General features: G+C 38.4%; 1 protein-coding gene across 1 annotated transcript in view; it reads right to left on the reverse strand.

Annotated features, from left to right (window-relative positions):
• Positions 1–206: 206 nt before the first annotated feature.
• LOC115918503 overlaps positions 207–16,970 on the reverse strand; it is a 64,335-nt gene continuing 47,571 nt past the window's right edge. Inside the window, exons 6-14 of the mRNA XM_030980886.1 lie at positions 14,950–15,078; positions 14,193–14,354; positions 13,180–13,416; positions 8,455–8,589; positions 7,621–7,725; positions 6,646–6,825; positions 3,893–4,079; positions 2,731–2,906; positions 207–1,957 (exon numbers count right to left, since the gene is read on the reverse strand). Of these exons, the coding sequence (XP_030836746.1) occupies positions 1,659–1,957; positions 2,731–2,906; positions 3,893–4,079; positions 6,646–6,825; positions 7,621–7,725; positions 8,455–8,589; positions 13,180–13,416; positions 14,193–14,354; positions 14,950–15,078 (1,610 nt within the window). The 3' untranslated portion in view covers positions 207–1,658. The remainder of the gene's footprint in view (positions 1,958–2,730; positions 2,907–3,892; positions 4,080–6,645; positions 6,826–7,620; positions 7,726–8,454; positions 8,590–13,179; positions 13,417–14,192; positions 14,355–14,949; positions 15,079–16,970) is intronic.

The following is a 16,970-nucleotide window of genomic DNA, read 5'->3' on the forward strand; positions in this document are numbered from 1 at the left end:
AGGTCATATTCTTAGAATAAACATAATTATTTACATAAAGAGAATATCAGAATCAACAAATTACATGAGTTGAGCTTGCTCTCTCCAACTGACTAAAGCTCAGTAATTATATTCATATTATAAGGCACATTGTTAAAGCGAGAGTAATTTCGGCCCATTTAGATAGGAAGTTCTTGCTGGAAGAGGCTTACATTTGTAGAAATTGAGAAAGCGCCGAAAACAAATTGCATAGGAGAATGCACGATTGGGAACATTTTAACACACTATCATCACATTATTGTCATGGTAGGAATAACCTCCAGAAAATCTATGAAATTGCAAGTTCGGAGAGGGTATAATTATTAGCGTCATGTTTAGCACCGTCTAGCACCATTGATATATACACTTCATTATATGTATTACGAACATTTCAATAAAAAGGAAAAAATCGGTCGAGATATAGCGTAGTCAAGATGATACAATCTTTTCGTTTCGTTACAATGACAACTACAACAACGAAGATTTTACAAGTTTTTTTAACACGATTGCGACTTTCAAGAAATGATGTACAATGCTATTACGAATAATTTTAGTTCAATAGTCAGAATGTGATTTGGATACATTAATTGTTGCTAGGTGGGACCAAAATTATGGCTTGGCCTACCTAACAACACGTAATGTATGCCATTCGCATTCTGACTGTTGAAATTAAATTATTCGTAACAGGTGATTGAAATCACTTGTAACGAGGCTCTTAAGAAAGATTCATGCATTACAATTGATTACATTACGAAAACTGTCTATTGCCTTGTGGTGATGTTTCGAAAGCCCTTGCAACAACAGTCACCAGATGCAGCATGATGATAATTATTCAGATGAATTTAAAACAATATAAGCAACAACTGAATATATTATTCACCCCCGCATTTTACGATGTGCCCGCGTCCCGTTTGGTAACACTAGCCAAAGTTGGTATCATACTCCTCTTTTATCATGGGTACTTTTCTTTCCTATATTTCCCCCAAAATTCAAATAAATTCAGATATTGCATGGTACTTTTGTCAACATTTCTAAGATAACTTGTCGGGTCTCCCCCAACTTACAATATTGGAGGGCATTAATTGATATGCCATTGAATATATGAGCAGTTTTGAAACATAAATATTCAAACAATCCTTGAAGTCTGTCAAAATGAAAGTGCATCACCCTCCACGTATTGTGTTCGCTTAATGCTCGAGTTCTTGTAATCACATTTGTTTTGAATATGGGAAACAATTTCACCTCGCATCAACTGTAACCATGGTATCATATATGAAATCATCATGAAGTGCATGGTTTTAACAAAATACATATTAACAATCGATAAGAAGAAAGACAGCACAATAAAGACAAAAAGTCATTCTAAATAAAAAGAGAATACTATCTACAACAAACTTTTATATGCCTTTTACAATAAAATAATTCCCATAACTTTCTGAGAGCATAATCTTTGTACCAACTCCCCTGTTTCATGGTATTTCTGTGTTAATTTTTTGTTTTGGTGAAACTAATAATTCATGTTTATTTGATCATTAAAAATGCTTCCATATAGAGTGATGAATTCAAAGCATTCTGCTTCATTTTATCTTATCTAATTACTGCTTTATGTCTGAATAATGATAGTTTATTCATCGGAAGAATTATAATGGGCCGTCTCCCGACAGTTCAGGCTCGCTGGTGTACAGCTCTGCCGGGCTGCTGCTGGTGCTGGTGCTACTGCTGTCGAGCGATGAAATGGACGATATGGTCACATCGGTCTCACAAAAAGGTTGGAATCCGCTCCATTCGCCGCACGGGGTACAGACCCGACGCGAGCTTCCGTGCAGCATGTACTCGGGGTTGCAGAAGTAGGTGACTTCGGCGCCGAAGGAGAAGTCGTCGCCCTGACGGACTCCTTCCGTGACTTGACCGGGGTCCTTACAGGCGTAGTTGACCGTTTCTGAGCGGGGAAATTAAAGAGTAGGGGGAAAAAAAAATCGTAAATGGGATCAAATAATAGTCATAATAGCTATAAGTATTGCTATTGGTTCTAGGACACCTACCCCCCTGGACAACCACCCCTAGGATAACCACCCTCTAGTACAACTACCCCCTAGGAAAACTACCCTCTAGGACAACCACCCCCTAGGACAACTACCCCCTAGGGCAACCACCCTCTAGGACAACCACTCCCTAGGGCGACCACCTTCTAGGACAACTACCCCCTAGGACAACTAACCCCTAGGGCAACCGACCTCTAGGACGACTACTACCGGTCAACTACCCCCTGGACAACTAACCTAGGATAACCACCCCTAGGATAACCATCCTCTAGGACAACCACCCCTAAGACAACTACCCCCTAGGACAAGCACCCTCTAGGACGACTACCCCCCCCCCCCCCTGGACAACTACCCCCAGACAATACCCCTACGACAACTACCCCCTAAGACAACTATCCCCCACACAACTTCCCCCGGACAACTACCCCCTACGACAACTACCCCCTGACAACTAACCCCCTGACAACTACCCCCCCAGTCAACTAATCCCGACGACAACCATCCTCTGGGACTACTCCCCGGACAACTATCCCGGGTACAGCTCAAGACCCCTGAGGCCCCTCTCCCACTTTATACATTTCATTGGACCTACATGTCGGTCAAACCGGAGGAGGTGTTTGGGACCCCTAACCAACCCCCTCCCACACCATGCAGGACCCGTAATAGTTACCTGAAACCTTGTAAACTATTTCGACGGTCTCGGGAACGATGATATATTCCTCGGACTCTTCGCTGCCGCAGTTGTGGATGAGTCTGATGGCAGCATTTGTCTTCACGAATGTTACAATAGTACCGGTCTTGGTGGTGATCAAGTTGGCTTCATAGAGGTAGTCTACGCCCCACAATCTGAAGGAAAATGATTGAATACAATATACTTAATTTTAAAATTTTAAACATAGCACGGGTGTGAGGTGAATAATGTTTGATGTGGAGGTCTGGATTTAAGATTATTTTGAGACTCAACATGGCTTCTACTACTAAATAAAAATTCTTTGCCATTTGTTGAGAAAATGAACTTGGGAGTACGGGTCAGGATTAGGTTTGTAAGAACGGGTATATGTTTCTTTGAAAGTTATACTTTTGATCTCAGTACAAAATTTGAACCACTGAAATTGTCAGCTGTTCATCTACAACCTTCGGCTAATTTTCAAACATATGGATAATCTGAACAGATGAAATTTCATAATCACTGAATGGGCATTATAAAATTGTTATATTCATTTTTTCATTATTATTTTTAATCATTATTGTTGTCCTTTCAATAGTCATGTAAGCGCCGATAGCACCAGGCTTGGTTGTGGCAAAATATAAACTTCATACAAATGGTCAACACAGCATAACCACGATATCCCGGTAGTTAGTGACTCAGTTTTAAATTGTTAACATACATGATTGTGATATAAATACGGAATATTTTTTTGTATCCACATCATCTTCCTATACATATAAATATAGTACCAGACTCGACTGTTACCCTGCTTGCTTCTGAGGAAGTTAACACCTCATTAAACTAAATTTGCGAAACTAAATTCAAAACATATCCTAATTCCAAACAATGATCGTTAGAACTCCTTAATCCGGTTGAAATGATGCGGTTGCAAATTTATAATTTATTACTTGTTTGCTTTTTGTTTGTTGCCTTTAAGTGATTATAGGGGAGTGTGAGTGTAAACATCAAAAGATGGCCTTTTTGTTGTCGATCCTGCAAAAATGTTGGACGGTTTTGACTCCCTTTTACAAAATAAAACCAGAGCTGCCCTTGCTTAATTGTACCCATTCGTTTTTTCTAGGAGTGTACAGATTTTGTTGACGGTTTGTGAAATTCTCCTTACTGAATGCCGGTGTTGGGTGCGACGACGGAGCAGTCCTCGGTGAAGCAGGTTTTGATGGTGACGAGCTGCATGCCAGGCCAGATGTCACCCACGGCCCACCAGGTGAAATGTTCCGTCTGGTAGACCCACACAAGGCCCCCCTGGCCGTCCTCTTCAACGGTGCCGATGCCATCCTGTACCCATAGACCTGGAGAGGAAGAGAATACAAGTTTTAAAAACTTTAAAAGATTCATTGGATAGATTACAGAGTCCTCTGTCACATATAAAATCCTAAACAGCATGGTTTTCCATGTTGTACCTTTAAAACTAAAGAGGATAACAGATTCCATTTCAAAATAAAACTGCAATTAAAAGTAAATGAAATACAAAATCTTCTTTCAACATTATTATTTGTACCATCATCATCATCGTCACCATCACATAAAGCAACCTAAACTATGTGTGATTCCCACCACGTACCTATAGAACTAGAGATGGAAATTAATTAATTTCATAATTCAAAGTCATCACGCTGCCATTCCAACTTATAACAGTTCTTGTTAATCTTGTATTGCAACTACGACTACGGTCTTTAAAGCACATTTCATAAACGTGCCTCTCATTTTAATTATCTACCAAACAATTTCCGCCAGTTAATTTAAAACAGAGTTGAATGGCATCGGAACAAACAAAAGAGTTTAAAATAGCGAAGCAAGCAAGCCGCAATCAGATGTTTCATATCAGTGTACACTTTGAATGATTCCTCGGCAGAACAATTGTGTTTTTCCGCCAATTCATCCGGTAATTACCGCAATCCCGGGCTCTTCCTCTTTCTATTCCTTCCTTCTTTCATGGAGATGTTATTGGAGCTACATGAATGATGTGATTCATATGGCTGATAAAAACACAATATCCACTGAAAATAATTATTGACTTCTGCCCATATACAGTATGTATATGTATATATACGTTACAGACAGATGTCCTTATTAAGTCCGTGTGCAGGATCAACAGATGAATCTTACAAATACACTGTTGCTCATAAAATTTGAATGTGTTTTTTTGACCCCAATTTATGGAATTATTTTGACAATGATTTATTCCTAATAGATCAAGATAATTATATAATATTGACTGGCCTTGAGGGGTATATCAGAAATATTGACCAAGCTCAGATCATATTGCCCCGAGTCGAAAGACGAGGGCAATATGGTCTTAGCGCGATCAATATTTCTGATATCCCCCGAAAGTAAAGCCAGTCAATATTTGTATTGTTATCCAAATCAGACATCTAGAGCAAATACAGAAATCCACCATGACAATCTCAAGAACTGAACAAACTTTGTCAAACCAGCACTGTGCATCCCGCGGCTTGACACAATTTTCGTGTGATTATTACGTCACAATAGAGTGCGCGCAAAGTGCACAGGTTCTCGTACGCATAATAGATGCGCAATGAAAATGACAAAATACGGCGCGGTCAATACAAGATGCCCGAATGCGAGACCGTGGAAAATACCAAGGTATATTTTCACTCGTCTCTACACGCAAAGTCAATACGCGCAGGGAGACCAAGGAAAATACAAAGAATATACCCCTCCGTTCCCACTGCTAGTGAAAACTAGGGCAATACGGTTTTGTAAATGACCAGCTCAGATGTCTGATACGGGTAATAATAGTATACATTCTCAGATTTGATTGAATAATAATTTGCCAGTGTTTGATTTGCGTGACTGCTAAAGCATGTGTATGCTACTATGCTTATCAACTAGGGGACCTACGCCCTTAAGTCATAAATGACAGTAATGAGGATTAATGCCCCACAAAAGGGCATTAATATAGCACATCGACACGATTTTGATCCTGGGGCCTCACAGTTACGAGGACATTGCTTTGCCACTGAACCATGACTGTACGCAGCGGGGGCTAGGGTAGGGGGCAGCTCCCACAAATAAAAAAAATAAAAAATAAAATGCAATAAATTATCAATAATTGATTGAATTCCCCCCCTCCCCACCCGGTCCCCAACAGAAAAAAATTATTCTGTGTGTCCAGGCCTTGAGCCATAATGCATGGCCCTACAGAGGATTTTTTATAATATATTATCTAGATCTAATAGGAATAAATCATTGTCAAAATAATTCCATAAATTGGGGTAACAAAAAAAATATTCCAACTTTATGAGCAACAGTGTATATTAGAGTCATGATAACATGTGTGTATTTGGGAATATATTCATGCACTTATTTTATTTTTTAATTGAACCCTATCTTTTCTACAGATTCGAGAAAATCTGTAGATGTGGTCAGTTACGACTTGATTGAAGGATTTGGGGTCAGTCACGATCAATCACAACTCTTTGAAAGATGAAGCCTTGTTTTGCTTCAACTTTATAAAGGATCCAGGGGGGTGTTTCACAAAGATTCTAAGTCAAACTTTACTCTAAATTGGACTTAAAAATTATGGAGAGCTATTTGTAGCCTTAAAATATTATATATTCAAAAACAAAAATTCAAGTATTTTAGACTTTTCATAAATTCCACATCAAGAACATGAAATCTCCCATGATAAATCCTAAAAATATAAATGATTTGAATCAACATTTTATGCCATTTGAAATACCTTTTACAAGATATTTTCAAGGATGCTAATGGCTTTCCATAATTTTTAAGTCCAACTTAGAGATAAGTTCAACGTATAGGATCTTTGTGAAACATCCCCAGAGCTCATTGTCCTCTAGTTTATATCCCGAGAATTTAAGCACCATAACTTACCGATAGCTTCATTGAAGTACCAAGCGGGAACGGTTGAGCCAACCATTCGTGGTTCAAATCGGTCTGACAGAGGAATACGTATCGTAGCTGATTCGGTCAGATCAACTTTCTCCCCGGTTTTTGAATCGGTAAGCTCGATTTCTGCAACAGCCAAAGCCTCTAGTCTAGCCGGACCGGAACCTGTTATATGGATAGAAATCGAATGAACGATTAGGAAAAAATGATATGACTGTCACTATTTTATACACACGAAACGAACTCAACAAAGACTTGATTGAGAAGACGGAAGACAATATTTTGCCATGATGAAATAAGCTCCTTATAGTACCCAAGTCGATTTGTTGTAATGTGCATAACTTTTCGGAGATGTACCCCAAAAATATGACAACCATAATACGGACTTTATCATCTTATTCGTTTCAAAATAGGATTGGCGGTGTTGGTTTATAAATGGCAGATCACATGCCAATGGTTTGAGAAGGTTTTGATAACAGTCCGAACGTCAAAATTCATTAGACATGTTTGGAAGCGGGTCAAAAAGTCCAGAGAAAGCGGGCAGTGTCCGGACTCAACCCTCTCCTACCCCTGATTTGAAAGGGATATTAATTGACAGTGGTTCCCTTCATTTCCACAGTTTTTCCTTCTTTTTTTAAAATGAAACATAACTTTGATAACTTACAGCAAATGTATACATTCTCTTTTGTAATTCAATTAATGATTTTCAAACATGCATTAAAATTAATGTACATTGATTTCTGTGATTGAATTCCTGTCATAACTGTTTATATTGATCGTTCTATTGGAAATGAAGATAAAACTGAAACTGATACTGAATAATACAACACCTTCAATTTACCTTGGTTTGACCTCAACTGTTACCCAGGTATCATATATAAATTCATCATGAAGTGCATTGTTTTAACGAAAAACTTATTAACAAACGATAATAAGAAAGACAGCACAATAGGGACAAACCTTGAGTTGCAAGCTCGGGAACGTTTCGTACATCCTGAGGGTTGCTCACATCAACGGTTCTTACACTCAGGCTGATCGTGGATCCTTCAGAAACATTCAGACCACCTAAAGAGCAGAAGATATGGTATTGGTTAGTTACGTTCAGGTTCTCGATTCTTAGCATTTTCATACTATACTGCAATTCTCCCCCCTCCCCCGAAAAAAGGGATTCTGGCAAAAGGGCAGCAATTCAAGGGGGCATGCCAGCTGAGAAACATCCTTTATATTTCTCACAGCAACGGTTCGTACATTCAGGTTGACTTATGACCCTCGAGAAACAGTGTAAGGCAGAAACTGAAAATTCATGTCTGTTGGGTGTCGCAAAGTTTTCCACTAACACAGTGCATGACTTAAAAAAGCATATATTTTATGTAATTAATAATATCATTATAATTTTGTTTACCAAGAGAAGCCTCATCAACATTAATGCTTTTCTTCCCAAGGGCCATGCATTATTATACAAATAATACACAGCTGTGAGGGCATTAGTTAAAATTATCGCCTCGGGCGTGTTAGACTGTTTCAAAGGTACCGAGTGTGGGTGATTTTACTAATGCCCGACCAAAATGATGTGTATTATTTGTTTTATAAGATGACGTTTATTTGTTTCATAAAATGATGTTTTATATCATGACCTGTCATTAGTATTGGCTAATGACCGGTTATTGGTAAAATTACATGTTAGGCTAAATAAATGCCTGGTCACGTGTACGCTCTCAACCAATCATTTGATTAGGATCCGCTTCATCATCTTATAAATATTACATAACAAAGCAAACGAAACTATATACTCACGTGCTGGTATTTCGACCTGGAGTTGTCCATCGGGTGTGTTAGGGTCTGTGAAAGTGAAGGTTCGGGGTCGAGGTTGAGGGTAGGGAAATTCTGCTCCATCGTTGTGCCTGGTCAGTGTCAAGGTTACTAGGTTATCTGTTCGGGAAATAATGAACAGAAAGTGATTTAATTGTCTATATTTTTAATGAGATTTACATGATGACAAATATCGAATCGACAAGGCGAGGTAGAAAAAAGCTTCAGAAAATCAGACATCACATTGAGCACTACAAAAAGGGAACAACTTTGAAATACAACTAATAAAAGTTTAAAACGTGACTTGTTTTTTCATATTGTCAGATGCGACTTATTTTTCTCCGGGCTTCATGGCAGGGTGTGTCTTCATTTTCATCATTTGACACTGATTGTGGACAATTGCGTTCCCGACACAGCACACAATTCTAGGGCAGCAAGGGTTCACATCAAGTGGTTCAAATGCAGATAAATAAATCTGTTTCGATACTGGGGAATAAATCCATTGGTATCTGGTAAAAGGAATGTGATTAAATATCTGCAAGATTTAGACGAAGTACGTATTAAAGACGCCCTCGGTGATTGTGGAGGTGTTTCGTCTTTAGCGGTCGTTCACCCTTGTGAAAAAAAAACGAAAACAACCCTGGTATATAAAGTTTGAGGCGGAACCAGGATTTCGTAAAATGGGGGAGGGGGGGCAGAGGACAGGGAAAATTGGTTAGAGGTGTGTCATAGTGGTATAGAGTGGTTTAAGAACCGTGGATGGACATGCAAAGGTTGTGGGTTAGAGCCCTTGGGCGGCCCAAATATCCTTTGGCAAGGCATCTAGTATAACTTAGCCCCTCTCTACCCATGGGAGAAATGAAGACCAGGTAGGATGCCGAAATATCCTAACTGTAGTGCTTTCATTTGCCACAGGGACCTGCACCCACACGACTTGACTCCGTAGGTACCGCGTTCAAGTGCACATAGCATGTGTTCATTAATGCCCCATCCATGATCAGAGGCGTATAGCTCCAAAGAGATCACGGAGGCACGCCCCCCCCCCCCCCCTCCAGTCAAATAATGACAACAGGGAGGGGAAACAGAGGGAAAAGGGGAAATTGGCACAGGAAAGGAAAGGTGAGGGTGTTAAGATCGTCCCCCATACCCCCCACAAACAAAGACTTTGTTCGTTTGCATTTCACCCTCAAAGGAATGCCGGTGCCCCCCCCCCCCCAGATGATAAAAATGAGGTCGGTGCCCTCTCAATATCTAGCCCAACTCTAAACCATTGATCTTGGCAAAAGTAGGCATACTTGTAGACAGACGTTAGTATTATGAGATTTATAAATCCATATCGTCATTATAAATTATTATTATTATGATTGTCTTCATTCTAATATGAAGATTTTATAGGATTTTCGTTCAATTTCGGAGCGACCTAAGAAAAGTTAGGTGCTTAGTATGAACCACGCATGACGTGAATGCGAGGTTCGTGAACTCCAAAGTATAAAGGACCCCTGTAGAAAGTATGTTCATTATTTTAAAGATGAAATTGGGATCTGAGCCTGCGATTCCATCGTGAAATGAAATTGAGAGTGTCTTGGAAAGGTTGCTTCGTAAATAATATCTGGTGCGCACTGAGCGGTTTTGGAATTATCATATTGATAAGAAGAGGACTCAGTCTTGCTAGATGTCACAAACACTGCACACAGAAATATATATATATAGGACTACATGCGTATGGCATGGACGTTTTGTCGGGGGATTTTTTTTTTTCTTCTTCCAGATATCCATCTTCATATTTCGAGATTGAGGGCAGCTGAAAAAAATCTTTCTCAGAGGACAAACATTATTCTTTCAAACTGACATATAACGATTGCGTAGCTCCCAAATTATGCAACACCTTTAACAGAAGTTACAGAACTCAACCTCATCTCTAAGCGTATTAAACTATAATTTAATGACTATTGAGTCTTTGAAAATCTCGTTCTAGGGGATATCTGTTCGATGAATTATGCAATGTTATACCATGCAGGTGTCATAACTGGCATTTTTTATTTAAATGCAGACCGGTTCGTATCATCGGAAATGAATGGTTGCGAGATTAAGATTATCATTAATGAGAGAGGTCATGACCTTTCCCTCTCTTACTGCATTTTTAATTCTTTGTTAATGAAATGAAAGCGATTAAAGAATATATAGGCTCTGATAGCGGTAATTTTCTTTTGATAACATGTTTTATGAAAACAAAAGACCCAGGTTCGTTTCAGGGCATCGTTTCACGAGTCTGCCATCGACATCAGGCATCTCGCCCAAGATGGCGGTGTTCTGTCTTCACCAATTCTGTTCATTGAAAAATCCTAATTTCTCATATTTGTGTATTTTCTTCGTGTGCTTGAAAGTGATGATTTAATCAAATGTCTGAAAATGTATCAATACATGTACATTTTTTCTGTAATATTCAATTATTTTGTATTTTTACGTTATTTAGCTCATAAATAAATTCGAACGAACAAACAAGCCGTCGTAATTACGAGTTCACCGACATGTTATTGAAGCGCGTGTTAAATGTAATTTCATACATGCGTTGCAATGGGTTGTCGGCGAATTTAATACTTAATATTTATACTCATGGCGGTTACGTGAAAAGCTGCTCAGTGGTCTAGGTGTCAATTGTGAGCATGCGATATCTATTATCACCCCTCCATGACTTTTCTCGCTGTTCTTAATGCGAACAGTGACCTAGCCGATCTAATAAGCAATCATGAATGAATAGATAAAATATGCACTGTCATGATTATGTTAAAAACGTGATCCTCGTTTGGTACACACATTTTTAATGAACCCCATTAAAATGAACCCCAAAACTTTCCACGTTCATGTGAGTCACTTTCATCAATTTAAGAAGAAGAAAAATGACTCATGCTTTCTCCGAGTATCCGTTATCTCTTCTTTTTAATGAACTTAACAATGAGTACCTTCCGTAGTAGTATTTTAATACCACGTCATATAAACATTACGAAGGAGGTAAATAATTAATGTGTATAGGTGCGTACTAACTTCCGATGGGCCTTGCATATCGTTTAAAGACACTTGGTGCAAAACACAGAAGCACAGAAGATGATGGAGTGCCGTACAGACGTAGGGTATTTCTGAAGGCGTTTGACATTTGTTTCTTACAAGAAAGAGAACTTCACATTCGAAAACTCAAAGATAGCTTTTAAGAAGTGGACATTCTTTTTTGTTATTATCATGAAAAAGAGACAATTCAACATTTTCAAGGTGACATAAAATGGTCTCATTACTTTGTGCCAAAATAGCACCTGCTTGAGAAAAGTAAAATTTGAACAAGCAAATTGAAGTTAATTCCTTTAAAATAGATAAAATGGACTCCTTATTTGTAAAAAAAAAATACATGTAATTACCTTAAATATTCATTTTTGACAAAAGCACTGAGTACATGTTTGTTCGTTGTTTCTGCTTTGGTAATGACCCTGTTGTCCATAACATGTAAGTTAACATTACGTAATAACCCAAATAATGCGAAGCTTCCTTCAAACAATCATAAGCGTCTGTATAATACATGGCATATATATTCTGGAAATCCGATTAGCTTTTCCCCTGCCATACCAGTTGCAACCATAATGGCACCAACATAACATTAGTAACATCAAGATGTTTCCTCCCAGCGATTTGAGTGGCCTTGCATTAAATCATTTTATAAGGGAAAACAATGATGTGAAGATGATTAGTCAGTATACTGTTTTGCAACACACGCACACAAGCAAAACAAAATTAACAGCTATTTTTTATTGAATATTGACGCCTTCCATCAACCCCTGTCATTAGTTTATTCTATAACATGGCAATCTATTGCATGTTTCCTTCTCGAATCCACATAACGCATTATTTTTTTGTTTCGTTTGATATGAAAACTCATTATGACAATGATTTTGTTGTTGTTAATTGGCGATGCCAGTGGTCATCTGGTACAATAATCAGCTTACTGTGTCCTAATTGTTTTCTTCTTGCATTTACGTCAGCTTATTAAAAAGAGATCGCCGCCATACATGTGGGCGGAATAATAACCTCTGGAGGAGAAAATTGAGTTTTAATAACCTTCACTCTTAAAGAGAAGGTTGAGTTCTGGTCAAAAAAGGAAAAGTAATTTGGTGAGGTGTCTCTTTCTTCGAGTGTCACTTTGGAAACGTATTATAGTAGGAATGTCCCCCTGAAAAATGCCCTTTCATGACCCTCATAATTATGATGAAAAATAGAAGCAAAGTTGGACCAAAATTCCATGTAATAGGTGTAGTCCATAAGTCCAATACCCCTACCTATGTGCGCTGTGAAGGTAATTGCACCAAGAGTGATTCCATGATTTGTTTTTCTTTGGATGATTCCAAAACCATTACTTTGATCCTATTTCACTGGTAACACCCAGTAATTTGAGCAGGTCCATTTGAAATGGGTTTCTTTTAGCACAACTCAGGAAAAGCGTTGACCAGTGGCATAGTTAAGGAAGGGATGGGGAAGGGGTGCAATTCCCCCTCCCCCTTCCTCCTCCAATCAAATGGTGAAAGAGGAGAGCGTTGAGAAAAAGAGAAGGAAATGGAGGGGTAATGAATTTTTTTTGTGATGGTAATCAGATTCCTTCCATTATAAATAGCATTTCATGCAAGAGCAAGACAATTACCCTCCCTTTTCCGTGTTCCGTGATGTACTTACTTTCGTTGTTGCGGACGTTGAAGGTGGTCGATGCGGTCGGGTGTCCCGTCTTGCTGGCCACCACCACGATGTTGGCGTCGTTGGGGACGGGGAGCTTGGCGATGCCGTTGGCTCCGGTGAAGGCCTGAGCGAACTCGGTTCCGCCGTTGGTGACGTCCAGGGATCGGACCTTGACGTCGGCCACGGGTGTGCCCCCCATCTGTTCCAGGACAAGGATCGTGACGTCAACGTTCGAAGCTGAAGAGAGAGAGAGAGAGTGAGAAAGAGAGAGTGAGAGAGAGAGAGAGAGTGAGAGAGAGAGAGAGTGAGAGAGAGATTAATGAGGTGATAAAATCATGACAAAAACAATTAGACCAATGGTGATAATGATAGCGATTACACCGAATAATAATATTCACATTACTATAACTGTTATTTTTATTTAGCATTTTTAAAGTTTTCTTTTTCTCATTTTCAATTTAGTTATTAATTCATCATGTCACAGTTGCTCAGATAATTATATGTACACATCTTTTTGGTAAATTCATGATGTTTCTAGCTTTATGTATTGCACTGTATATTATGAGGGGGACGTTATCTGAAAATAGAAAATAAACTTACTAAAAATGTTAAATCTTAAACAAATTATTTCACAATAGTATTGATTTCGTTACTGAATTGTAATTATGTAACTATTTGTCAATTGTGAATAAGATTAACACGTATTTGTGTACTTTCTTCAAGTGACAACTGCAATTAAAAAGCTTTAAGCTACATATTCAAGGTTCAAGATAATTTATTGTCATGTAAAAACTACATAAATATTTTTTTCGGACATTTGAAGGTGCATACATGTTAATAGATATATAATTACATACAGAATTCCTATACAGAATAATCACATTTTTACAAAACATTTAACAATCATCAATCATCACAATTTTAAGTATGTTGCATGAGAAGAATAAGATAATACTGAGGGAGGCAGTGCAGTTTAATGTGTAGTAATTGAACAGGTGGATTGGAAGCCTTACCTACGCAGGTGACGCCATCACCGACATGTCCTGGCGGACAGGGACCGCATTCATACCTCTTGGCCTCCTCCTGGCTGGTGTAGTCAAGCGTGTTTACATTGATCCTGAGGTCGTTGCACCTGACGCCTTCGAAACAGGGGTTCTGCGCACAGGTGTCACGACCTGACCGAACATAAATGAACAAGAACAGTAACGAAACGTTTCAAAGAATGCACATTTTTTTTCATCTTCTCTTTCACATAATACTGTAGAAAATAATTACCAGGACCCCGTCTTATAAAGTGTTGATATCAATCGCAACTATGTACATAAGACTGCAACCCTGCGATTGATTGGAGGGCTTGCGATTGATTTGGATCAATCGCAACTCTTTGTAAGATGGGGCCCATAATGTTGTTGTTTAACAATCAAAGGAATCTAATCAAATCTGTTGGAGGGGGACTTTGGGAGATTCATATTGTATATGGGCCATAAGCTCCAATTTGCGCTCGTAGTAAGAACGATGTTATGTCAGAAAGCACATTAAGGTACACAAATATGGGGGCGCTGAGGATAATATCGCCCCCATCCCCCCAAAAAATGAATATACTAGATTTATTTTCTAAAAAACATGCAAACTTTGTTGGCAAAAAATAGATAAATCAGTATTGTAAATATATCGGCACATTTACTTGGGCTGCCCATCCCCCACCCCCTGCCTTGCCCCCCCCCCCCCCCAACCAAGAAAAAGTTGGGCTACGCCATCAAGTAGACTTACCAAGCGTGAGACACTGCTCTCCCGTTCCTATGTAGCCAGCATTACAGACACACGCGAAGCCGCCCGGTTGATTCTCACATCTAGCGTTGACATTGCACCTATCCCTGTTCGATTGGCACTCATTATCATCTGGGGATCATAATCACAAAATTGTGTCACAGACGGTCGTAGAAGTTATCAATTGATTTATTAATTTTCGTTATAACCAATTAAATGAACCATGTTCACGTCATTCAACAACATCTTTAACAGTTTGTTTCTGGAGAAAAAAAACCATTGGTCTTAAGTTTTCTGTTATTCTGGGATAAAGAATCTGGATTTAAACATGGGATTCAAATATTTTAATTTTGGAAATTAATGGAAGGAAAATGCAGGAGAAAATTAATCATAACTAAATCATAGAGATAAAAAATCACAATTACGTAATTCATATGGAAGGCCGGTCTTACATTAGAAAATTAATTAATTAGAGATGTTTCTATAGACAGTACTCTATAAAAGAATATTCCGGTTACGTCATATAAATTAGGTGCGGTCTTTTAAGAAATAAGAATGGTACTAACGTAATTTTTGAAAGGCTTTTTTTCCAGACAGAAAAGATAATTAAGTAATAAGCTTTCGGGTAATACGCATCAACCGCCAGAAAAAAATTCGTAGAAAAAAAATACAATTCCATCATATGGTATCATATTATGCCCGAAAGATTGATGGACATTATTAAAAGTAAATTATCGAATGTCGCAAGATTTGTTTGGGGTGGATACCGAGAATTGGCACATTCGATGTTGTATGTATACATACCTGTTATAAGGGAGCTCCGTGTAAGCTTGTGAATTGGGAAAAGAAACTGCATGCATATATCTTACTTAGTCACTGTTTTGATCAATGTCAGCATACGGTAATACATACTGTAATTTCAAACACAACATACACACACAAACACAAAATACTTAACATGCACGCACACAAGCACGCACACCCACACAATAACGCCAACATGTTTTCTGTTTTCTTTTGTTTGGACGTTTGCCAATTTCAGCATCATTCTTGATTCCGCCATGAAATCAAATTCTGATTTATTTATTTTTCTCAAAAAAAAAAAAACTTTCAAATAATCATTTACAAATGAAATTGTTTAAAAGCAAAAACTACACTAAGTAATTCTCTCTCTCTCTCTCTCTCTCTCTCTCTCTCCCTATCTCTCTCTTTCTCTCTCTCTCTCTCTCCCTCTCCCTCTCTCCCTCCTTCTCTCTCTGTTCGTCAATAGCGACAAAAAACAGACAACGCGATTTTAATTACTGTATAGCTCTCCGCAATTTCATCCTTGACCTTCAAAAACAATCTATTCAAAGATTGTGGTAAACCAAAAGAAGAAAAAGGAGCACAAATTCACTCTGATGCAGTATAATTAAGTGACATTAACAATTATCATGATCATGACAATACTGTTCATTATCAGCATTTGATAAAAGGCCGATGCATTATTACCGAGAGACATTTAGAAGTTTGGTTTATGAATAAGTCATTTCCATTTTATACCCTACGCTTTGTTTTCTACTCATATGTCATGTCGATTTTCTTCTCTTATTTTACTTTCTCTCTTTAATCTCTCTCTCTCTCTCTCTCTCTCTCTCTCTCTCTCTCTCTCTCTCTCTCTCTTCTCTCTCTCCATCCATCCTCACACCCACACATACACACATACACTCTCTATATATCCGCTTTCATTTCCTCCGCTTTCCTTTCCTCTTTCGTTTCGGTTTTTCTATCTTCCCTCTTTCTCTTACTCTTTTTCTCTCATCCATTTACTTTTCCTCTCTCGTTTTACACATACACCCTTATTTTCTTTTGATTGGTTTCCTTTTCTTAGATCCTACAAATGACGTGAATAGAAGTTACATTCGCCATGGTATACCACTACATACCCATAAGCCATCAAATCTGTACTCGTCACTAATTTATTGATATTATCATCCTGTCCAATTTTTAAATCCATCCTTGTTTACCGTATCTAAAATGTAGAC

The sequence above is a fragment of the Strongylocentrotus purpuratus genome, unplaced genomic scaffold (assembly GCF_000002235.5).
Source record: "Strongylocentrotus purpuratus isolate Spur 01 unplaced genomic scaffold, Spur_5.0 spur5_scaffold_11, whole genome shotgun sequence".
Lineage (NCBI taxonomy): Eukaryota > Metazoa > Echinodermata > Echinoidea > Camarodonta > Strongylocentrotidae > Strongylocentrotus > Strongylocentrotus purpuratus.